General features: G+C 35.9%; 1 protein-coding gene and 1 non-coding gene across 3 annotated transcripts in view; one reads left to right on the plus strand and one right to left on the minus strand.

The window, feature by feature from the left end:
- CCDC66 (coiled-coil domain containing 66) overlaps positions 1-26,583 on the minus strand; it is a 50,073-nt gene that overhangs the window by 16,355 nt on the left and 7,135 nt on the right. Inside the window, exons 4-14 of one of the 2 annotated variants that reach the window (XM_068558778.1) lie at positions 25,218-25,662; positions 23,567-23,732; positions 23,277-23,380; positions 21,715-21,836; positions 20,784-20,885; positions 5,966-6,097; positions 5,315-5,565; positions 5,018-5,102; positions 4,028-4,189; positions 2,331-2,475; positions 1,736-1,876 (exon numbers count right to left, since the gene is read on the minus strand). In XM_068558778.1, the coding sequence (XP_068414879.1) occupies positions 1,736-1,876; positions 2,331-2,475; positions 4,028-4,189; positions 5,018-5,102; positions 5,315-5,565; positions 5,966-6,097; positions 20,784-20,885; positions 21,715-21,836; positions 23,277-23,380; positions 23,567-23,732; positions 25,218-25,662 (1,855 nt within the window). Of the gene's footprint in view, positions 1-1,735; positions 1,877-2,330; positions 2,476-4,027; positions 4,190-5,017; positions 5,103-5,314; positions 5,566-5,965; positions 6,098-20,783; positions 20,886-21,714; positions 21,837-23,276; positions 23,381-23,566; positions 23,733-25,217; positions 25,666-26,583 lie in introns of both variants that reach the window. The other variant, XM_068558777.1, reaches the window with a different exon arrangement.
- On the plus strand, positions 14,554-14,660 carry LOC137774353 (U6 spliceosomal RNA). Its single transcript, XR_011075874.1, has one exon. It is a non-coding gene; the product is annotated as a U6 spliceosomal RNA (small nuclear RNA).

Here is a 26,583-nt window from a genome sequence, read left to right on the forward strand (position 1 = left end):
AAATAAAAACACTAACTCAAAGAAATATATGCATTCCTTTGTTCACTGCAGCATTATTTACAATAGCCAACAAATGGAAGCAACCTAAGTGTTTACTGATAGATGAAGAAAATGTACTGTGTGTACACGTACACGTACACACACACACACACACACGCGTATATACACAAAATGGAATATTAGCCATAAAAAAGAATGAAATTTTGCCATTTCCAACAAAATGAATCGACCTGAAGGACATTATGCTAAGTAAAATAAGTCAAAAAGACAGACAAATATCATATGATCCTCAGGTATATGTGGAATCTGGGTGGAAAAAAAAAACTCATAGATACAGAGAACAGATTGGTGCTGCCAGAGAGGGTGGTTGGGACGTGAGCAAAATGTACAACCTTCCAGTTATAAAATAAGTAGGTCTGGGGATGTAATGTACAGAATGTTGGCTATAGTTAATAATATTGTACTGTATGTTTGAAAGTTGCTAAGAGAGTAAATCTTCAAAGTTCTCATCACAAGAAAAAAAACTGTAACTCTGTATGGTAATGAATGTTAACTAGACTCATTATTGTGATTATTTTACAATATATACAGATATCAAACATTATGTTATACACCTGAAACTAATGTTATGTGTCAATTATATCTCAATTTTACAAAAAAAATGAAAAGATTTATTGGAAGTTATTTAAAAAAAGAAAAAATATTTCCTAGACACATGGGTGGAGGGCTGAAAGGATTCATAGTAAGCATGGAGACCTATGATAATGATACCCAACATGGATATTACCTAATCAGTTATGTAAAAATTTAAAACAAGCACATGAAAAGATGCTCAACATCAGCAATCATAATGAGAGAGCACTTTACAACCATGAGAATAGTAAGTATGGGCAAGGATGTAAAGAAATTAGAATCTTCATACATTTCTGGTGAGAATGTAAAATGGTACAGCTGCTGTGGAACACAATTTAGTAGTTCCTCAATATTCTAAACATACAGTTACTATACGACTCAGTAATGCTACTCTTCTCCCCCAAGAGACTAAAAATTTATGTCTACACAAAAATTTGCACATGAATGTTCACAGCAGCATATTTCCAACAGCCAAAAAGTAGAATTAACCCAAATGTCCTCAACTGATGAAGGACTAAACAAAATGTGGTGGTATATCCATAAAATGGAATATTATTCAGTGATAAAAAGGAATGAAGTACTTACTGTTACATGCTACAATATGGATGAAACTTCAAACATACTAAGTGAAAGAATCCAGACAGAGAAGACCACATATGATATGATTCCAATTATATGAAATGTCCAGAACAGACAAATCTAGAGAGACAGAAAGTAGACTGGTGGTTGCCCAAGAATAGAGGGGAGAGAGGAAATGGAGAATGATTGTCGATGGGTACAGGGTTTCTTTTTGGAGACATAAAAATGTTCTAAAATTAATTACGGTGATGGTTGCACAACTATGAATATAAAAACTGAATTGTGCTCTTTAAAAAAACACTGAATTGTACCCTTTAAAAGGGTAAATTTTATGCTATGTAAATTATATCTTAATAAAGCTGCTATAGAGGAATTAAAAACCAAGAAATACCTTTATTTCCTAACTCTTACTGAAAACCTCAAATTCCTTTAAATTCCTTAAACTTTAAATTAATTTAACTTAATTCTAATTGTGACTTAAATTTTAAGTAAATTTTAAGCCAAATCACAATTTATACAATACCCGTTTGCACACTAGTGTCCTTCCTGGGAGAGGCTGTAGAGCTGATATATGTATTCATTTTACCACTGATTTTATCCAAGCCATGTCTTGAATTTGCAATGTTGTCAGTAGATGCATTATATTCCACTTGTATTGTATCAACTGGCAAGAGAAATAAGTTATGTGATAAAATGACATAGCAGCAACTAAATACACACAAGACTCTTAGTTTAATCAAGCAGTGTAAACACTGCAATAAAAATTTAGAAGGGCTAGCCTAAAGTTTCTTACAAAAAGCTATCAGCATTCTTATCCCGTACTGAATTTAGGGAGATCACTTAATGGGTATCTCTGTAAAAATGGGTAAAAAAGTATACATTTTACCTATTGTGAGGAAAATATAAGAAAATATATGTGAAAAGATACTGAAAATTATACATTATTTAGTTCTACCCTTAAGGCAATTTCCCAAGTAAGCGTTATAAATTTACATTAGTTCAAAGTCTGAAATTCCTCAAAAAATATTTAGTTAACAGGTGTTTAAAGGTATTAAAAATAGGCAATTATTTAAAATTTTCAAGAAATATTATAAATAAAATTCTAGTCCAGTGCTTACTGCCAAGATTTTTAATCAATCTAGAAGTGTCATGTCCCTTTTGAGCCAATTCTCGGATTCTCTGTTCTTGTTTCAGTCTCTGTGCCAGCTCCTGCGCTCTCTGCATCGTCTGGAACAGCTCAATTGTCTTAAGAGTCATGATTTCCTATCAATATTGAAGTGCACAAAGTTAATTAAATACAATTATCAAACATATACAGACTTGAATATTTTCTCTCAGTAGATATTTTCAAAGCTCCTACTATGTACCAGGCACTATTCAAGATACTGGGAGTAGAGAAGCCAAGAGAACAAAGTTCCTTCCCTTTTGCAGATTACATTTTAGTATCTTTTTCTACAGCTGTATTAGACCACAAATACAAACACTCTTTTACTCATTCTATGAAGTTTTCAAAACTTCTAAAACCAATGGTCAATTCCACCTGAATTTTATTAAGATAAAAAAATAGATAATAAGAGGTAATACTCAAGATTTATGGCCATTTTTTGCAATTCAAGCAAATGACACTGATTTTTTTTCATGTATGTAGTTATTTCATAGGTGTAGTTGGCTCAGCCTATTCAACATAATGAAATCAGAACCTAAACCATTTGTACCTTCATCAGCTAATTCTGAAGCAAAGGTTGCAAGTGGGAAACGGCAAGAAAAGGCAGTCTCTCAGCGCCACCTCCCAGCTCCAGGGGGAGTGCTGTATGGTCTGCTCTGTAGACCTCATGAACCTTTGGCAATCCAATGTCATTGTATAACTTGCTCTTTGTCAGGTCCACTCAAACATGGCACTTGACATCACCGTACCTATGCAGTCTGTACCACTTAATATAGGGGTTCTCCTAGCCAACCAGACATCTACTCTTTTTAATAGACCCTTACTTAGCACAGAGGAATCCTCTAACACAGCAACAAACTCTATCATCAATCCCAGCCAATGACTCTGCAAGTAAATGCTCCTGTTCACAAGTGGATACAGACAGGAAGGCCAATCATTTCTCTTAACGTATTTAGAAATTTATTAATATAATAATCATTGCTTAGAAAACATTTAAAAATCAAGCAAATGGATAACTTTTGTTTTATGCTGTAATAACTCATCCTGACCTCCTTCTTAGCAGAGAGAAGAAACGCAAGGAGTACAGCATTTGTGAATCAATCATTTGAAACAATAAAACCTCCAGCTTCCCTCCTACTTTCAAAACCTTCTTTATGCAAAGCTTTAATGTTTCTGCATACAGTTTCACAATTTCAAAACACATGCAAATGTTCTCGTTATTTTTTTCTTTAAAAACACACCCAGGGACTTCCCTGGTGGCACAGTGGTTAAGAATCCGCCTGCCAATGCAGGGGACACAGGTGCTATCCCTGGTCCGGGAAGATCCCACATGCCGTGGAGCAACTAAGCCTGTGCGCCACAACTACTGAGCCTGCGCTCTAGAGCCCGTGAGCCACAACTACTGAGCCTGCGTGCTGCAACTACTGAAGCCCGCGCGCCTAGAGCCCGTGCTCCGCAACAAGAGAAGTCACAGCAATGAGAAGCCCACACACCGCAGCAAAGAGTAGCCCCCCGCTCGCCACAACTAGAGAACGCCCACGCACAGCAACAAAGACCCAACGCAGCCAAAAACAAATTAAAAAAAAAAAACCAAAAAACAACACACCCATTTTTACTCTAAAATGTTACAGTTAGGATATAAATACCTACTTCCTTTTGTTTTTGCTTAAGTATATCTTCTTCATACTGTTTCTGCATCTCTTCTTGTTCCCGTGCTAAGCGACGCTCCTCCTCTTGTTCCTCCTTCTTTCTTTGCTCTTCTTCGAGCTGTTTCTTCTTCCGCTTCTCTTCTACCTGAGCAGTGATGGCTTTCTAGTCATAAACAGTAACATAAATTATAGTCATAAATTTTTTAAAAATCCATAAAGCATCTGGTGTTTCAAAAATGTTTATCAATATATAGAGAGTAATACATATATGAGTTAAATTAAAATGTCAGGTTTCCAATGTATTTTTCCCATCTCCCATCAAGTTCTACATGCTTCTTCTTTAACCCCAGGAGGGCTCGTAGAAGAACTAAGAGAAAAACAACTGAAGAAACAATCTCAGTGCTTAGCATAGTGCCTGGTAAAAATAGCAGATGCGCTATGAATGTCTGTTCACTTAACCGACTGCAAGTAACCATATTAACTAAGCCAAATTCTTCATATAGTAGAGGTTTTGACGAGTTATTAGACATTTAAGTCCCTTTAGTATTAGACTAAAATTAGGACAAAATTTTAATCTTAGTTTCCTTTCTTATATAATCCATTAGATTTCTTAATCATAATTCTACTTCAATCCCTTGTATCTATTTCCCTTTCAAAGAACTAATTCTCATCCTGAACAGAATTCAGGAGAATTGGAGAAAAAAATATCCAATACCAACTTAAGATTTAGTGTCATTTCAGATACACAACCTAAACATTAAAGACCTTCTTCCTTGGAAGGCAGGTGGCTGTACTACATGATACTGTCTGGTTCTCAACATAAGTATAATTCTAATATAATGCCAGCTGGAGTAGGGATTAGATTCATCACAGGACTGTGCAGGGCCTGTGCTGTAAGTTTATACTGGAATTTTAATTTCCATTTACTTAGGTATCTAGGCCATTGACTACTAATGATTAAGGCAAAGAACAACATTCGACAATGCAATACCTGATGTTCTAACTGTTTTTGTCGTCTCCTGTCTCGTTCCTCGATTTGAGCTGGGTCCAAAAGAGCAGTCATAGAACGGAGAAAGCTGGCAAGACAGATCCATTAGCTATTTAAAACCCCCAAAAGGTGGGTTTAACAAGGTGCTAAGTCATTTTTGTTTGAAATGTATCTACTAGTCATTTCTACTGTAAAGAAAAACACCAAACCTGAAACCAATTAAGATACAAATACAACAACAATCCTAAAGTGGCACACAAACCTCCTTAAACACCAACAGGTGCTGAAGGAGGCACTTACTTCCTTTTCTTACTGCTTTCCACAGCCACGTCTCTAACAGGTCTTGCTACGCGCTCCTCCTCTGAAGGTTCAACCTGGCTTCCCGCTGCAGGTGTATAGAGACTGCTGATATCAGCCAGGTCCTGAGCGTCCGGAGAGACACAGAAGTACTCTGGTTGTGTTTGCGTTGACCGAGAGGACAGCTGAGACTGAGAACCAGGACAGCTCTTGAATGAATCAAAATGTATTGCCCATCTGTCATGTTCCTCACCCTAATCACGACAAATGAGAACTGCTAAGAACTCTTCCAACTCTTCTTACGTTTAAAATCCCAAATGACAAATAAACATGATTTCTAAAAGTCACCACACAGCAGAACAAGCATCATAAAGACTAACAAAACTGTATCCTGTATTGATTCCATATACATTTAGACAACTAAGCTTGGAGAATATGAAAAATTCAAAGAATTAGGACATTTCTAAAAAGTTAGTTACAAGAAGCTATGCAAAATCACACTTACTGAATTCATTCAACAAAAGGTTCACAAAAGCAAATATGGAATAATTTGAATAGTCTTGTCAAATAGTTTCAGGATACTTTTAAGTTTATGATTAGTGACTCTGAAATTATTTTTTTTCCCCTTTATAGCGATAAAACTTCATAAATTACCTTTGAAGATATAATTTTTTCCTCTACTTTTTTTTGGCGGTCATCCTCTATTTGCTTGTTCAACTCTTCAATCCATTTTCTCTGCTGTTCTTGTTTCACAACACTGAAAGGGCACTCCATCAGTACTGCTTCCTAAACAACAGTCATCAATACCATCAAAAGTTTACCTCTTTTTCTAACCACTTTATATTTACAAATCTTTCCAAAGAATTTATATAGATTTAACATGGTAAGGTATTTATCTCTAAGAGAAGCAATAATTTTAAACAAAAAAATTCGAGAGACTTCCCTTGTGGCACAGTGGTTAATAATCCGCCTGCCAATGCAGGGGACCCAAGTTCAAGCCCTGGTCCAGGAAGATCCCACATGCCGCAGAGCAACTAAGCCCGTGTGCCACAACTACTGAGCCTGCACTCTAGAGCTCGCAAGCCACAACTATTGAGCCCCCGCGTGCCACAACTATTGAAGCCTGCGTGCCTAGAGCCCATGCTCTGCAACAAAGAAAAGCCACCACAATGAGAAGCCCATGCGCCGCAACGAAGAGTAGCCCCCCCCCCACCACAACTAGAGAAAGCCCACACGCAACAAAGACCAAACGCAGTCAAAAATAAATAAATAAATAAATGTATAAATAAATAATAATACTTTAAAAAAAAATTCGAGTATACAAGAATTAAGTAGCTATATTCTAATTTTCAGAATCATATTTGTGACATATACTAGCAGAAGGATATAAGATAACTAAGTAAGTGTAAAGAAAGGAAATTTTCTAATGAAAAACAGAAAATTTTCTCCAAACCAACTTAAGATTTTCAAATTTCTATCCTAATATAGTCTCATTTACTTTGAAAGGAATCATTGATAACCTGAAATAGATGAATACTGTTTAACACCTGGCTTCAGAATACAAAACACTGCTTTTGGACCAAGAGCCAGGAGGATGTAATAGAGCCAGAGGCTTTCTCTACTGAATCATAATGTCTCTTTTAGATACCTTTTTTTCCCATTTCTGCTGCTACAGCCCTAGCATGATCTGTGACATTTCCATAAGAAAAATATATTGTATCCAGATTAAGTCCTTGAATTCTAAGAAAAATAAAAACAGTAGCATAATAATTCACTGTTCCTTTAACTTATGAGAGTTTAGTATGCTTTAACAAAAAGGAAAGCATAGGGCTTCCCTGGTGGCGCAGTGGTTGAGAGTCTGCCTGCCAATGCAGGGGACACGGGTTCGAGCCCTGGTCTGGGAGGATCCCACATGCCGCGGAGCGACTGGGCCCGTGAGCCACAATTGCTGAGCCTGCGCGTCTGGAGCCTGTGCTCTGCAACGGGAGAGGCCGCGACAGTGAGAGGCCTGCGCACCGCGATGAAGAGGGGCCCCCGCTTGCCGCAACTAGAGAAAGCCCTCGCACAGAAACGAAGACCCAACACAGCCATAAATTAATTAATTTAAAAAAAAAAAAAGGAAAGCATATATTCTACTCATACTGTCCTAAAAATGCAAGAGCTAAGCAACAAAACATTTTGTTACATGATGTAACTACAGGACAAAATTTTAAAAATAGTTTGACAGAATAATATAATGGCAAAGCTCATTAGTTTTCAAACAATTGCTTTGATCAAAGGAAATACACAAAAAGGAAAAATCTTAGTATCTCAGGTGCTCCCACACATTTTTAAACAGATAAAAACCAACCCTATTTATTTAAGCCTAAAAGAACCACTTCAAAAGGAGCATTATCTTCAGGTAAGTGATTTAACAGTTCTTCTATTTTTAGAAATGTTATTTTAGAGTTCAAACTGGGGGGAAAAAAAAAAGACCCTTTGAACTCCTTATAAGAAATTCACAGGGAATTCCCTGGCAGTCCAGTGGTTAGGACTCGGTGCTTTCACTGCCAATGGAGCAGGTTCAATCCCTGGTTGGGGAACTAAGATCCCAGAAGCCACACAGCATGGCCAAAAAAAATTAAAAAAAAAAAAAAATAAAGAAAAAAAACCAAATTCACAATATGGCATTGAATCAACGTAGAATTCTGTAATCTGTTTCTTAAGTCTGATGTAACCAGATCTGGTTTCAAATTTTGGTGGGGTTTCAAATTATTCAAGGATAAGACACAAGTCAAAATACCCTTGAAAATTCCTAAAATCCTCATCAAATGTTTTATATACATGTCTTATATTTACAACCCTGTGGAAAATTTAATAATCAATTCTTCCAATTCAGTCTTCAACTTCTTACTCAAGGATGTCTTACATCCTTGTCTTACTTGCTTGCCACCTGAATAAGTCATTTCACTTCTCCAACCGACTAGAAAACTCTTTAAATTATTACTTTCTTTTTCACAAGTCTTCCCCGCCGTGCATTCAGTTAGAGGAATGAAAGTATAAGGATCTGGGGGATGGGAGAGGTGGTAGGTAAATGTAAACTCCCTTTTGATTACTGAGCTCATTTTAATTGAAACCTGAGTAAGGCAAATGTGTGTAAAATGCAAGACTCACTGTGTATGTAACAAATGTGTTCTGATGATGATCTAGCACCTCCCTTCTGTTAATGCTTCAACATGGCTAAGGAAAGAGCCCTCTTTCTCTAGGTTCACTCACTTTTTCACTTTCTTTCACATTATTGACCTCAGACGTCCCTTCCCCTACATAAAAGCTCCTTTTCTAAACACCTATTTTGAGCCTATTCTCAAGTGACAGCCTTGAGTGAAAACTCATTTTCACAGGTACTCAATACACACTTCCCCACAAACAGTTCCCAATGTTACAGGTTCCTAATGTAAATTTTTAGCTACCTTCAAGTTCTTCTATGTTAGAAAATGTTAGTCTTACTCCTAATATAAATGCTGTATGAATGGCAGCTGCTGTATCAGAACTGAAAGTAGAGGCTTTTCAAATGGTCACCTAGACATGCTTTAGTTCTGTTTCATTTAATTCTCCCCTTAAAGCAGTCTAAAAATGCATGTCTGTGAAAGGAGAACACTCAGTGGTGACTTTGCCATGGTCCAGAATAGTCCTGCTTGCCAGTGCATGATTCCCAAGTCCAGACACCAAGAGCCTCCTCACTTTAGACAGTCTGTCCACCTACTCATCTTGTCCACTCAGCAGGCATAAAAAGCATTCTTCTGGGTGGTGGGTGGTTTCAGGACACTGGGCTAGAAAAAAACCAGATCTTCCAAGAGGAAGAGCAGCACAACTAAGAGCTACAATCATTTTGGAGGGTGGGTTGGAGTACTTTGAACTTGAAAGTAACTAAAATCTCTGGAACCAGGACTACACAGTTGTGCACGTGGCTAAAGTCCTGGTTTTCATGTGCTTATTGGCCATATCTTTGGAGCCATATCTGTTTAGTCTTTTCCTTATTTTCCAATTTTACTAACACAATCGTCCCTTGCTATCTGTGGGGTATTGGATTCCAGGACCTCCTGAAGATACCAAAACTGGCAGATACTCAAGTCCCTTATATAAAATGGTGTAGTATTTGCATGTAACCTATGCACATCCTCACGTGTATTTAAAATCAACTCTAGGTTACTTGTAACACCTAACAGAATGTGTATGCTATGTAACTAGTTGCCAGTGTGTAGCAAATTGAAGTTTGGCTTTTTGAAACTTTCTGGAATATTTTTTCCCTGATATTTTCTTCCTTTTTTTTTTTTTAAACTGACTAAATAATTACTTTATTATATACTTTTATAAAGAACTTTATGTATGTTATCTTTTTTAGCCCTCACAATAATAACAATAATAATACGAATTGGCTGACAACACTCTCTCTGTTACAGCACTGCTGGGCATTTTATGTACATTAATTTCCACGATAAAATTATGGGGTAGGCATCATTTTTATAGAAATGAGAACTAAGGCACAGAGGTGTTAAGTATCTTATTAAAACTCATGGCATCTGCAAGTTTTTTCCAAACATTTTCAGTCCGAGATTGGCTGAGTCCATGGATCTGGCACCCACGGATACAGAGGGCCGCTTGTATCCAACTATTCTGATCTTATTTCCTTCCTTCTACTTCCTTTGGGCTTAATTGTTGCAATTCTTTCTCTAACTTCTTGAAATGAATACTTAGATCATTTATGTTTTGCTTTCAGTCTTTCTCTTCCAAGAAATGCATTTAAGCCTATAAACTTCCCTCTAAGCACAGGAAGCTCATATGTTCTCATATATAATATTTTCATCATCATTCGGTTCAAAACACTTTCTAATTCTGAGTTTTCTTTCACTTAGAAGACTACTGCTTAAATATCAAACATTTGGAAATTTTGTTATTTGTTACTGATATCTAGCTTAATTCCACTGTGATCAGATAGCATATTCTGTGTAATCTGAACCTATGAAATTTGTTGAGACTTTATGGCCTAGCAAATTATTAATTCTCACTTTTAATTTCTAAAATATTTTGCCCATAGATTCTTTGGGTTTTCTATATAAATGACAAATTGCTACAATTTTTTTTTTTCCTTTCCAGTTCTTAAGACTTTTGTCTTGCTATACTGGCTAGGACTACCAATAACAAATAGTAATAATAATATGGGCATCTTATTTAATTTTTAATTTTAAGGGGAATACTACTAAAATTTCTCATTTAGTATGATGTTTGCTATAGGGTTTTATATTTTTTTTAAATACTCAATTGGAAATTCCTTCTAGTCTAATTGCCTGAAATACTGTCCTTAACAAACTGGCTTTGAGTTTTATCAAATGCTTTTCCTGCATCTATTGAAATGTTTTGTGTTTTATTGTGTTAAAATGGTACGCTATACTGCGGATTTTTAAAAATTCCCTTAACCCATTATGAACCTTAGTCATGATATATTACCTTTTTACACATTATCAAATTTTACTTGTTAATATATTTTTTAGAATTTTTGTGTGCATATTCATGATTGAAATAAACCTAATTTTCCTTTTTTGTTATTTTTCTGGCTTTAATACCAAGTTTATACTGGGCTTGCAGAATGAATTGGGGGCCATTTCATATTTCTACTGCCTGGAAATCTGAATAAATTTGGGATTTATTTCTTCAAAGTTTGGTAGAAATTGTCAGTAAAACCATGTGGGCATTTTATTTTCCTTGTGGGAAAGTTTTTTTTTACCCAGATCTACAATTACTTTAACAGTTACATAATTATTCAAGCTTTTTACTTCTTTTTAAGTCAGTTCCTGTAAGTTATAACTTCTCCAGTAATTTACCCACTTCATCTAAGTTTTCATAATTATTGGCATAATATATTAACTTACTAATGATTCACTCTCTACCTGCAATGCCATTTTCACTCATTATATATTTCATCGACTGGTGCCCTTATTTTCTTTCCTTTTTTTTTAATTTTTAAATTTAAGTAAAACTGACCGGCAACACTATGCTAGTTCCAGGTGAACAACATAGTGATTCAATATTTCTATACATTACAAAATGATCACAATAAGTCTAGTTACCATCTGTCACCATACAAAGTTATTACAGTATTATTGACTATATTCCCCATGCTGTACATTTATCTCCATGACTCATATATTTTTTAACTACAAGCTCATACGTCTTAATTTCTCTCACCTATTTCACTTATCCCTGTACCCCCCTCCCCTCTAGCAAAACCACTTGTTTATTCTCTGTATCTATGAGTCTGTTTGCTTCATTATGTTCTGTTCATTTGTTTTGTTTCCTAGATTCTACATATAAGTGAAATCATATAGTATTCTTTGTCTTTCTCTGACTTCACTTAGCATAAGTGAAGTAAGTGGACAGACTTCTAGGTCCGTCCATGTTTTTACAAACAGCAAGGTTTCATTTGTTTTTATGGCTGAGCAACATGCCATTATATGCATATACCGTATCTTTATCCATTCATCTATCGACAGACCTTAGGTTGATTCTGTATCTCCCCTATTGTAAACTGCAATGAACATGGGAGGCATATATCTTTTCAATTTAGTGTTTTTTTTTTCCTTTGGAAGAATACCCAGAAGTAGAACTGCTGGACTGTATGGTAGTTCTGTTTTTAATTTTTAGAGGAAACTCCATCCTGTTTTCCATAATGGCTATACTAATTTACATTCCCACCAACAGCTGGTGGGAAAATTCCTAATTTTCATGATCTATTTCTTCTAATTTAGGTTTATTTTGTTCTTTTCCTAACTTAAGAGAGATTTATCTAGGTTTAGTGTTATGGGTAATTGGCGTACACAACTTACTCTCAGTGTTCTCCTCCACCTGTTTAGTTGTTAGTCAGTTCTGCCTCTTATTCTAAAAGGGGATTCACAGGTATATGAAGTACTCAGTACACTTCTTGGATCCTAACAGGCCCTCAAACAAATCAATTTCCTTACTTTATTTAATTATTAAATCTTTCTGATAAGGCAAAGAGACCCACTCAGTTGTTTGCTTTTTTTTTCTTTTCTTTTTTTGGCCCTGCCATGCGGCATGCGGGATCTTAGTTCCCTGACCAAGGATCAAACCTGTGCAGTGGAAGCACGGAGTCCTAACCACTGGACTGCCAGGGAATTCTCCCCCACTCAGTTTTGAATAGGAAGAGGATTTCCTTCCATAAAGTTTAATTTTGGAGGACTGAGATAGGGTTCCTCTGATTCCAAGACTGCCCAGTATAGAGAGGCAAAGGGAAACTTTAGCTAGGACTGATTCATTTTGGTCAAGCTACTGTATTTCTTTCTTCTGAAATTAGGGCATCAGTGGACTGGTACTAGTTTATAACTTAGTCACAACCCATTTCTGTTGTGGAAAGGGCTTCATAACTCACAAACACTCTTCTCAGAATTCTAAAGTAACCTGACAACAAATGGAATATAAAGGTTCTAGGCATTCCATTTTTATTCTACTGGGTTGTGACCGGCTATTTAAAAAAAAAAAATCCTGTCCCGTAAGTGCCATAAATCTAGAGAAATTCTTGCTGAACTCTGAACCATGCTATAATGAGCTCTTTTTGGTACATGACATGGATAGAAATGTTTTATGGATTATCCTTTATACCTGTGAAAAAGAATAAAGGAAACCTCATTTAAAATGGAGTCAGAAAGCCCTGAAGGGGGAGCTCTCACCCATATATGACTCACCACAGCTTACAGACCCCGCCAAGATTTCCTTCTGACTAGCAACAAGCTTCCCACCACCTGCAGCTACCACAGCCCTCCCCAGTTTCCTCCTTTCCTCTACAAAATCAAGTTCCTCTCCTCTGTTCTCCAAACTTGCCTAAGGTTTGTCACAGTTTGCTTGTCCTGAATTACAACTGTCTACTATTCCCAAATAAACTCATGTTGCTGGTAAAATAACCTGCTCTTTTGTTTTTTAAGGTCAACATATCCTTTTGTGTGTCAGAAATAATACATAATATTTTTAAAAGTCAGAAAGTTGAAATGCCAAAAAAAGGAAAAGATAAATATACGTAATTCAGTGATGACTATCATATATGAATATCTTGGGCATTAATGCAGACTGGTGTTTGTGTATCTACTCATTAAGAAAATATAATACCAAAAGGATCCACATCAAACTCATATTCTGCACAATAACCACCACCTTCAAGAGTCTATACACACACACACACACAACGGTTAGAATAAAACAAATTCAGCAAAGTTGCAGGATACAAAACCAGGAGAAAAAAATCAGTTGCATCTCTATGCACTAACAATGAACAATCTGGGAAAAGAAAATTAAGAAAACTATTCCATGTACAATAGCACCAAATATTAAGAATAAAATACTTAGGAATAAGTAGGCCAAAGACATGTACACTGAAAACTACAAAACATTGCTGATGGAAATTAAAGACACAAATATCAATAAATGGAAAGATCCTACCTTCAGGGATAGGAAGACTTCGTATTGTCAGGATTACCTAAAGCAAGCTACAGATTCAAAGCAACCCCTATGAAAATCTTGATGTTTTTTGCAGAAATGGAAAAATGCATCCTAAAATTCATATGGAATCTCAAGGAACACTAAATAGGTAAAACAATATTGAAAAAGAAAACTGGAGGACTTAACACTTACTGATTTCAAACCTTACTACAAAGGTATGGTAATCAAAACAGTGAAACAGTGGCATAAAGACATACAGAACAAATGAACTGAATGGAGAGCCCAGAAATAAACCCTTTCATATACAGTCAAATGATTTTTGACAAGAGTGCCAAGATGATTTGATGGGGAAAGAACAGTCTGGTGCTGGGAAAACTGGATATCCACATGCAAAAGAATGAAGCTGGACCATTACCTTACACCACATATAAAAATTAACTCAAAATGGATCAAAGACCTAAACTATAAAACTCCTTTAGAAGAAAACATAGGGGGAAGCTCCACAACGTTAGATTTGGCAATGATTTCTTAGCTATGACACCAATAGCACAGGCAACAAAAACAAAAAATAGGTAAAATGGACTTCATCAAAATTAAAAACTTTTGTACAAGAAAGGACACTATGAAGTGAGTGAAAAGGCAACTCATGGAAGAAAATACCTGTAAATTATATATCTGATAAGGAGTTAATAACCAGAATATGTAAAGAACTCCTACTACTCAACAAGAAAGAAAATCCAATTCAAAAATGGACAAAGGTGCTCGCTTCGGCAGCACATATACTAAAACTGGAACGATACAGAGAAGATTAGCTTGGCCCCTGCATAAGGATGACACGCAAATTCGTGAAGCATTCCATATTTTTATCCCAGGAATGCAAGGATTCTTCAACATACGTAAATCAGTCAATGTGATAAACCATATTAACAAACTGAAGGAGAAAAACCATATGATCACCTCAATAGATGCAGAAAAAGCTTTCGACAAAATTCAACACCCATTTATGATAAAAACCCTTCAGAAAGTAGGCATACAGGGAACTTACCTTAACATAATAAAGGCCATATATGACAAACCCACAGCCAACACTGTCCTCAATGGTGAAAAACGGAAACCATTTCCTCTAAGATCAGGAATAAGACAAGGTTGTCCACTCTCACCACTGTTATTCAACATAGTTTTGGAAGTTTTAGTCACAGCAATCAGAGAAAAAGAAATTAAAGGAATCCAAATTGGAAAAGAAGAAGTAAAGTTGTCACTGTTTGCAGATGACATAATACTATACATAGAGAATCCTAAAGATGCTACCACAAAACTACTAGAGCTAATCAATGAATTTGGTACAGTTTCAGGATACAAAATTAATGCACAGAAATCTCTTGCATTCCTATACACTAATGATGAAAATCTGAAAGAGAAATTAAGGAAACACTCCTATTTACCACTGCAACAAAAAGAATAAAATACCTAGGAATGAACCCACCTAAGGAGACAGAAGATCTGTATGCAGAAAACTATAAGACACTGATGAAAGAAATTAAAGATGATACAAACAGATGAAGAGAGATACCATATTCTTGGATTGGAAGAATCAACATTGTGAAAATGACTCTACTACCCAAAGCAATCTACAGATTCAATGCAATCCCTATCAAACCACCAATGGCATTTTTCACAGAACTAGAGCAAAAAATTTCACAATTTGTATGGAAACACAAAAGACCCCAAATAGCCAAAGCAATCTTGAGAAAGAAAAATGGAGCTGGGGGAATCAGGCTCCCTGACTTCAGACTATACTACAAAGCTACAGTAATCAAGACAGTATGGTACTGGCACAAAAACAGAAATATAGATAAATGGAACAACAGGATAGAAAGCCCAGAGATAAACCCACGCACATATATGGTCACCTTATTTTTGATAACAGAAGCAAGAATATACAATGGAGAAAAGACAGCCTCCTTAATGAGTGGTGCTGAGAAAACAGGACAGCAACATGTAAAAGAATGAAATTAGAACACTCCCTAACACCATACACAAAAATAAACTCAAAATGGATTAAAGACCTAAATGTAAGGCCAGACACTATAAAACTCTTAGAGGAAAACATATGCAGAACACTCTATGACATAAATCACAGCAAGATCCTTTTTGACCCACCACCTAGAGAAATGGAAATAAAAAGAACAATAGACAAATGGGACCTAATGAAACTTAAAAAGCTTTTGCACAGCAAAGGAAAACATAAACAAGACGAAAAGACAACCCTCAGAATGGGAGAAAATATGTGCAAATGAAGCAACTGACAAAGGATTAATCCCCCAAATTTACAAGCAGCTCATGCAGCTCAATATCAAAAACACAAACAACCCAATCCAAAAATGGACAGAAGACCTAGATAGACATTTCTCCAAAGAAGATATACAGATTGCCAACAAACACATGAAAGGATGCTCAGCATCACTAATCATTAGAGAAATGCAAATCAAAACTACAATGAGGTATCACCTCACACCAGTCAGAATGGCCATCATCAAAAAACCTACAAACAATAAATGCTGGAGAGGGTGTGGAGAAAAGGGAACCCTCTTGCACTGTTGGTGGGAATGTAAATTGATACAGCCACTATGGAGAACAGTATGGAGGTTCCTTAAAAAACTAAAACTAGAACTACCATATGACCCAGCAATCCCACTACTGGGCATATACCCTGAGAAAACCATAATTCAAAAAGAGTCATGTACCACAATGTTCACTGCAGCTCTATTTACAATAGCCAGGACATGGAAGCAACCTAAGTGTCCATCGACAGATGAATGGATAAAGAAGATGTGGCACATACATACAATGGAATATTACTCAGCCATAAAAAGAAATGAAACTGAGTTACCTGTAGTGAGGTGGATGGACCTAGAGTCTGTCATACAAAGAGAATAAGTCAGAAAGAGAAAAATAAATACTGTACAACTAACATATTTATGTGGAATCTCAAAAAAAAAAAAAAAAAGGTTCTGAAGGACCTAGGGGCAGAACAGGAATAAAGACGCAGACGTAGAGAATGGACTTGAGGACACAGGGAGGGGGAAGGGTAAGCTGGGATGAAGTGAGAGAGTGTCATGGACTTACATATACTACCAAATGTAAAATAGATAGCTAGTGGGAAGCAGTTGCATAGCACAGGGAGATCAGCTCAGTGTTTTGTGACCACCTAGAGGGGTGGAATAGGGAGAGTGGGAGGGAGATGCAAGAGGGAGGAGATATGAGGATGTATGTATATGTACAGTTGATTCACTCTGTTATAAAGCAGAAACTAACACACCATTGTAAAGCAATTATACTCCAATAAAGATGTTAAAAAAAAAATGGACAAAGGACTTATAGACATCTCTCCAAAGAAGATATACAGATGGCCAATAAGCACATGAAAAAATGCTCAACATCACGAATCATTAGGGAAATGTAAATCAAACTACAATGAGACACCACTCCACATCCATTAGGATGGCTATCAACCAAAAAAAAAAGTAAAAAAGAAAAGAACAAGTGTTGGTGAAGACGTAGAGAAATCAGAACCCTTGTGCACTGCTGATGGGAATGCACAATGGTGCAGGAGCTGTGGAAACAGTAAAATAATTAAAAATAAAATTATCAAATTAAAACTGGTAAAAATTTAACATAAAAAGATAAAACATAAAATTACCATATGATCCAGCAATTTCACTTACAGGTGTATACCCAGAAGACTTGCAAATACAGACTTGGAGAGATTATCTGTACATCAAGGTTCATAACAGCATTATTCCCAATAGCCAAAAGGTGGTAACAACTCAAATGTCCATCAACATTTGGATGAATGGATAAACAAAATGTAGTATCATAAATAAAATGGAGTATTTTCAGCCTTAAAAAGGAATGGAATTCTGATACATGTTTACAACATGGATGAACCCTGAAAACATTAAGTGAAATCTGTCAGACACAAAAGGACAAATATTGTGTTAGTCCACTTAAACATACTGAGAATAATCAAATTCATAGAGACAGAAAGTAGAATGGTGGTTGCCAGGGGCTAAGAGGAGGGAGAAATGGGGAGTTACTATTTAATGGGTATAGTTTCAGTTTGGAATGATTAAAAAATTCTGGAGATGGATAGTGGTGATGGCTGCAAGACAGTGTGAATGCACTTAATGCCACTTAACTGTACACTTAAAAATTATTAAAATGGTAAATTTTATGTTATGTATATTTTACCACCAAATTTTTACCACCAAAAATTAAGAGGAATTTTTTGTTGGCTAACTGCAGAACTATGGTCTGGTGGTAGCAATAAGAAGCTAGCAGAATGATAACCTCACTTTCTATCCCATGTTAGACAGTATGCTAGAATATATTCCCTTCACTTAAAAGAGGCTTCCCAGGGAGGGGCAGTCATTAGGGAAAGCCAAGGTTTCATGGAGGTGAGGTATTCTCACAAAGGCTGAGGCTGTAAGTAAATTTCTTAGAAACACAAAAAGAAATTTTAAGCTGCACAGTGTAAAACAATGTTTGGGCTGAACAATACAGGAAAGAGAATACAGGGCCATTCAACTGGGGGAGGGGGAGTAAGACTGAGAATCAAGAAGAGGAGAGAGGAAAGGAAGATGGTGAGAGGACTGACTCTTAGCAGCCTCAGGGTTCAGAATGGACCTGTGCTTTGTAAATTATAACTAGAGCAAACTTTCATTAAACACTTGTTATATGTCAGCCACTGTCTTATGCACTTTATGTGCATTACCTCATGTTTTAACAAAATTGGCCTTGATGATTCTGCTTGCAACTAAATTTCTCCTCCTCTCAATTACATGAAGAGGTTAACTTAATATTCAAATAATATAAATGGTTGTGGCTAGTGCTGGGATTTATGAAACCAACTGCTTTCAGGTATTTAAAGGGGGATTTTTTTTTGTTACAGTTCATGTCCCCCCAGTAGCACCTCTCCATTATCTTACAGCATTCACACATAAATACATAAAAACTACATTTAAACAGTAAAAATATGCATAGATAATCATACTCTAACCTTGGTTGTCCAACCCTGGATTTAGTATATGATTTCCTTTCTAGTCTTTCTCCCATCCCCAACCCCTATCTCTGACTCCAAAATATAAATAACTTTACTGGTTTTCTAGATTATTAAAAAAAAAAATGACACATGCTATCATTAAAAAAAACTAAAAGTCACCTTAAATGGTTAATTCTTTATTTACATTAACAATCATAGTATGGATTACTCCCAGATAATAAATGACCTAAAAAGCCATGCAAAATAAGCAATAATAAATGATATGCTAACACTTCAACTGACATTTCGGTAACAGAAATACCTAATACTTTTAGCATTAAAGTTTTTTTAATCCTAATGTTGAAAAGTAAATAAGCTTACAACTGATTCTCAACAACATCATGAGTAGTTTTATTTGCAGTTTTTAGTACTATGTGCATGCATCAATTTCTAAACTCTAAAAACTTAGAATTATCATCCAGAACTATAGAGTTTTCCAAAATAACTTCTAGCAAGACTAATTTATTGCCTTTTAACATTTGGTCAAAGTGCTTTTGGGAACATAGAAAAACGTAATTCATATTTCATTCCTTTTGTTAACGTAAAGGTATCAACAGACTATAAACTGATGTAGGCTAGTCAGTCCTATATGGAGCAGAACAAGCTGCCATGCAAACAATCTAACGGCGGGGTTCTATAAGAACTCTACCAGTACTGAAAATGTCTACCACCAGAATCATACCTTTAGGTTACTGCCTTATTTTCAGAATACATTTGTTAAAATGTAAATGTTCATTAGGAAGGAAAAAAAGAAATAGTTAATAACTTTTTTAAAATTTAAGGAGCGGGGCTTCCCCGGTGGCGCAGTGGTTAAGAATCTGCCTGCCCAGTATTTACAATAGCCAGGACATGGAAGCAACCTAAGTGTCCACTGACAGATGAATGGATAAAGAAGATGTGACACATACATACAATGGAATATTACTCAGCCATAAAAAGAAATGAAATTGAGTTATTTGTAGTGAGGTGGATGGACCTAGAGTCTGTCATACAGAGTGAATAGGTCAGAAAGAGAAAAATACTGCATGCTAACACATATATATGGAATCTAAAAAAAAAAAAAAAAGGTTCTAATGAACCTAGAGGCAGGACAGGAATAAAGATGCAGACATAAAGAATGGACTTGACACAGGGAGGGGGAAGGGTAAGCTGGGATGAAGTGAGAGAGTAGCACTGACACATATACACTACCAAATGTAAAACAGCTAGCTAGTGGGAAGCAGCTGCATAGCACAGGGAGATCAGCTCGGTGCTTTGTGGCCACCTAGAGGGGTGGGATAGGGAGGGTAGGAGGGAGACGCAAGAGGGAGGGGATATAGGGATATATGTATACATATAGCTGATTCACTTTGTTATATAGCAGAAACTAACACAACATTGTAAAGCAATTATACTCCAACAAAGATGTTAAAAAAAAAAAGAATCCACCTGCCAATGCAGGGGACACAGGTTTGAACCCTGGTCCAGGAAGATCCCACATGCCACAGAGCAACTAAGCCCGTGCACCACAACTACTGAGCCTGCGCTCCAGAGCCCGCAAGCCACAACTACTGAGCCCGTGCGCCACAACTACTGAAGCCCGCATGCCTAGAGCCGGTGCTCTGCAACATGAGAAGCCACCACAATGAGAAGCCCAAGCACTGTAACGAAGAGTAGCCCCCACTCACTGCAACTAGAGAAAGCCCGTGCGCAGCAACGAAGACCCAACGCAGCCAAAAATAAAATAAATAAATTAAAAAAAAATTTAAGGAGCATACTGCACTCAATAAAAATTAACTGGTAATTTAAAAAAGAGTATTTAGATTCACTTCTTCAAGGAAAGTACATTATATAGTCATCAAGTACTAAAGGGCTTATATATTCAAAGTAATGACATTTAGAACTTACCTCTAAAATCTGACTAGCTCTAGGTGGTGAGTGCCCGTCAGCCTGGATCACCATTACCTGACTGGGAGACTGTGACAGAATGCTAGAATAGCTGGCAGAAGTCTAAAAACAAAAAGAAAAACAAGGGCACTTTTTTGTCTAGTATTAAATACATGCAAAATTTAAAGGTCCCCAAAGCACTACCCGAGGGACACATGGTATATACTTATGTTTGATAAGCAATCACTTATGTTTGATTTGATAACCTTGTAGTGGATACCACATGGTCAGTGCTAGAGTTTTGTGGTCATCTATAACATCATGGAGCTCTTTTATAGGAGCCTAAAGGAGGTGCCAGGGGCCTTTACACTCACCTACTAACATAGTAAGACTATTTACAGAATGCAAACAGAGTAGTTGAGGTCATAATTTAATTCAAAATAATGTTGTTTTAAAATACCATATGAAAAGTGAGTTTTAAAAAAATGAATAAGTTTCAAAACTAAGCTTTATGAGGGACTTCCCTGGTGGCAGAGTGGTTAAGAATCTGCCTGCCAATGCAGGAGACATGGGTTCGAGCCCTGGTCGGGAAAGATCCCACATGCCGTGCAGCAACTAAGCCCGTGCACCACAACTACGGAGCCTGCGTGCTAGAGCCTGTGAGCCACAATTACTGAAGCCCGTGCGCCTAGAACCCATGCTCCGCAACAAGAGAAGCCACTGCAATGAGATGCCCGTGTACCGCAACGAAGAGTAGCCCCTGCTCACCACAACTAGAGAAAAGCCCATGTGCAACAACAAAGACCCAACGCAGCCATAAATAAATAAATAAATAAATAAATAAATTTATTTTTTAAAAAAGTAAGCTTTATGATATGAACAAGGCTTAGCATTAAAAAATTGCAGTTAAGGTATCTTATATTCCATAAGTGTCTGATTTTGATACTTTTACCTTAGCCTGATCAAGAATTTGAAGTTTTTCCCATACTATTTTATCACTTTCAGATTTTTTCCATGGATTATTCCATTTTTCAGAAGCTTCTTTTTCTTTCTTCTTTAAAGCAACCTGTTCATCTGTAAATAATGTCCTTTTTAAAAAAATATACAAAAACTGTAAAAAAAAAAATGACGTAAACAAATCATGACCTTCTTAAAGAGTGCAGATTCCAACACAGATCAAAATTTTTTTAGGAAGGAGATTAACTCACAAGACAGAGAAGAATTTTAAGGATATGGAATAAAAGAAAATGTTTAATCAGAACCAAATTTAAGTATGGCATAAATGGATATAAAAATGTTTGTTTTACTACAATTATAAATAAGGAGCAATTTTTTCAGAACATATTTTATATTATGCTAATTATTGTGAGGTTCTACTGTACAATAATGTTCATTTAATTATTACTAAAAGGCTTAAAAGCTAGAACTCTGGAGTCAGAGAACCCTGGGGTCAAATTCAGGTTCAACCACTTCCCGGCTGTGTGACTGTGGGCAAAATGATGTTCATCCCTCTAAACCCCATTTTTTATTCTATGAAATCAGAGTAATAATAGCGCCTATTTTCAGTATAGGGCCTCACACAAAGTAAATATTTAATAAATGTCAGCCATTATTATTTATAACTGCTGAAAGTACATAAAATCATGTGTCCAAATTTGTACTGAAAAAACATTTAAAGCTGCAATTATGATATAAAACACATCAGATCTCCAAACCTTCTGACACTGCTACCATACATTTAATTTCTTTATTATTCTATTACTTTGACTTCCAACATCAATTCATTCCCTATTTCTTCACTTACCTCTTTTTCTAGATCACCTGTCCTGGAAGGGTTGTGACTAACTGGCAGGACTTTCCAGTTCAGTGGACAGTGAATCCCATCTTCATGCTTTTAGTACAACTATTCCTAAGTACAACTACTACCTCGTGTATTTTCCAAACTCTGATACCTGGACCCTAAGTCTAGTCCAAGAAGTAACAGGAGTTTCTTAGTTATTATCTTACTTACCTTAAGACCCTACTTAACAGAAATTATAACTTTTTCTGTTATGATGTCTACAGACTGAAAAAAAGAAATAAGCTTATTTTTGTATGGGATATACTGATTGATATCATATTGATGATTCTTGTTTAGAATGTTTTAATTTTTAAAATGAATTATTTTTAAATAAAACCATCTTTAACCCATAGAATTTCTGTAATGGAAAAATATGAAAATGGATTCTCAGGAAATGAGAAATGTTTAGGAATCTTTGAGCTCCAGAAGGATCCTGATGATATTAATGTTCATCTGTGGCTTTTGGTGCAAATCACAGATCAGCAAACAAAAAGATATAACATAAGGGAATGTGAAATCACAAAGTTTCTTACGCCATTTGCAGAGAACTACTCTAGATGGTGAATGTTATAAAACAAGGTTTTTGATAATATCATACTGCAAGATGTACTTCATCCTCAATATATATTCCTTAAGCCAACAAAACTATAATAAAAGGTGCAATAATTACCTACCAAGCTCTTTCCTCCACTGGGCTTTTTTTGCTTCCAACAAACCTCTATCACGTTCTCTTTCTCCCAGAGTACTGAATATGTCAGCTGGTTTCCATATATTCTCTCTAAGACAAAACACAAAAAATAATAGAAACCTTATCATATGTTTCTATACAACTTACTCCATAAATATTAAGTAATAAACTTTTAAATAGCTCTAGTCTTCAGAGTAAATATTTCACATACAAGTCAAGGAAAAGTAAAACCATATTCCCGAGATGACCCCACAACAACAGACGTGAGTTACATACGTGGCAATTTTCTGCTCATACTGATTAGATGTCACCTGATTTTCATTTAAAACAGACTTTTTTTCATCCTGAACAGATGAAATGGCCTCAGTTTTCTGCGTAAGTCCCACGATGTTCTCATCCTTTGGCTGATCAGGAATATTGTTTAAATTTAGACTATACTGACCTAGAAGGTAAAATGCATGTTTTAAAATTAATACTAAAATTACATCTATTGTAATACCTTATCTTGATACAGTTACACAGTTTTAAAAAACACGGCTTTACACATCATCTAATTAATCACCTCTCACAGCAGCCCTTGCAGTGCGTATTATGATTCCCTTTTTGTCAAAAAAGGAAACTGAGCCTCAGAGGTTAAATGGCCCAGAGGTATGGCCATAGCCATACAAACTTTTGTTTCAAATAAGAAAACAAGAAACAACAACCAAAAAAACCTCTATTTACTCTTGCCAACAACACTTTTACAAATAATATAAATGATAATACAAATCACAACTTAAAGGAGAATAAATGCAAACAGCTTTATAAAAAACTCATTACCTTGCCCTTATTTTTCTCATTTAGCTGGGAAAGCAATCAGTGATGAACTTTTCCATGGACCACTTTCTCTATATCCCACCTATATCTATTCCAAATGTTTTACACAGGGCTCAGATGCTTGGCTCAAAAATCCCTCAATGTGATAGTTCTCCCAATGGAGAGAAAGCATATCTAATATGCAGGTCATTATATGATTAGGCAAATTCTGCTTTTAACTTTGTTGATACCATCTCTCATTATGCCTAGTAAGTTTTTAGTTTTTGTTCTCTGAGCTAGAATTCTAGCCTTAAAGATAAAAGTTAGCTCCCTGACTTTACAAAGAATAATCTATACCAAGAGAAGGCAAATGACTCCATTTTGAGCCCCTTGGGAGTGCTAAGGAGCTACCTGGTCCCCAGACCAGTTGTGGGGCCTCTTCCTGGTGACTGTTAATTTTATTTTTATTTATTTCACGGTTGCTTAACAAAATTTTAATAATATTTCTATTCATAGTCACAATTCCTTAGATCAAAGCTGAAACTAGAAGGCTTTTAAAAACATAATACAATACCCTGACTAGTAAAACAGAAGGCATATAATACGCCACTACTTCCAAGTCAGTGTTTTACGTTGGTTAAAAAGATAGTGCTGCTAATTCTAAGCAAGGATTGAGAGTCAGGAAGAGCAAAAGCCGGGGCCAGGAAAATAATCCTTTTCAGCAACTCATGTCAAATCTTCATAGCAAAATTCCCTCGTTTTTCATTAGAAATACAATAACAATTTTTTAGAACATTTTACATAATTAGTTTTCATGTAAGTAAAGCCTCCTACCTTCCAAAATTAGTACAATAGCTTTCTGTACTAAAATCTAGAATCCACAGAAACTGGGTTTCTTAAGGCCATGGTACATGAGAATAATATTCTGAACATTAACCTTAAAACATGGCATATTTTAACTACAAAAGTAATTCTGCCTATGAGAATGTTTTCTAAACGAATATTTATTTTAAAACATTGTTACATGTTAAACTAGAATTTAAGAGGTACAGTTATGTAAAATCCAATGAAACTCAAATTCTAAAACTTACATATTGATAAAATTAATATTAAAACTTCAGAAAAATCTTACTTGTTTCCTCCCTCTTTCCATTCTCAGTCAGGGAAACTGATTTATTTCCTTGGTTTACAGTCATCAAAATCTGTTGTAGTTGGTCTTGTGTTAGACACACCAAACTGCTCTTCACATTTTCAGCTGTGATGTGCTTTTTGCAAGGCTTCTGTTTAGCTACTACAAATGCATTTATGCTGTTTCTAGTCTTCTGTATATTAGGGGTTGCAGGTGAAATTTCTTTCTGGATATGAAGATGGTCTTTATCTGCATACTGCTTGCACAAATCCTTAGTGGGTGAAAAAGTCATACTATTTTTTTCACTTTTTGCCAATGAAGTTTCTGAACAAAGTCTCTTCTTTTGCGAAAGTTTTTCACTCCTGACACAAGTATTTTGTGATTTCAGAATGTATCCAGTTTGTTTATTTCTTAAAGGACATTTTGCAATCTTGGTCTTATTTCCCATCTGCTAAAACACCAGAAATTTATTCTTTACAATAGCCCACGAAAAATCAACAATTATCTTTATATAATCAGTGATAAGTCAGGCTTCGAAACTTTTTTTTTCCTCATTTTGCTAGTTAGATAATATACCCATAAGAAACTAACACTTAACCTTTGCAAATCTTCACTTGAAAGCTTCATTAACAACTGGAAATTATTATTTTACTTCAGGATAATGAAGATTACAGAACAACTTTTATTCTAGGTGTTTACAGTTCATTCTGCTTCAGCTTTGAATCTCATGTCATGATTCTAACACCCACACTACCTTTCTTTACAGGCATTTATACACCCGTAGGTTACTAGCCCTTATTCCTTGAATAACTTAGCTTGTGGGTCATCATCCCTCTCTCTAACCTAACTCCTGTCTTAATTATTGGTGCTTTCATATTCTTTCAATACCCTGGCCTCATTTCCTTGACCTCTGTTCCTATACTCTTGTCTTCCATGCTACCTCAGTTACTCATTGCCACAGTGATATCATCTTATACTGACCTTGTAACTACCCATAACTGTAATCCCTCCATAATCTCAATTTCAATAAGAACCTCCAGTCATAGGCCTTAGCACTAGTCAGTGCCTCTACTTGGGACATTATTCCTTCAGATTTTACATGGCTCATTCACTCACCACGTTCAAATCTTGGCTCAACATCACTGGCTCAGTGAGGTCTTCTCTGAACACCCTATTAAAAATTGCAGGCTTCCTGCTCTAACTTCACTCCCACCTCCCTAGCACTCCTCAGTTTCTCAAGCCTACCGTGCCCCTTCCCTTTCTCTCATGTTTCTCTATAGCACTTTTGTCCTGTAATATTCTATATTTATTTTGATTATTTTCTGCCCATTCCACCTTTTTTTTTTTAATTTATTAATTTATTTTTGGC

The sequence above is a fragment of the Eschrichtius robustus genome, chromosome 12 (genome assembly GCF_028021215.1).
Source record: "Eschrichtius robustus isolate mEscRob2 chromosome 12, mEscRob2.pri, whole genome shotgun sequence".
NCBI lineage: Eukaryota > Metazoa > Chordata > Mammalia > Artiodactyla > Eschrichtiidae > Eschrichtius > Eschrichtius robustus.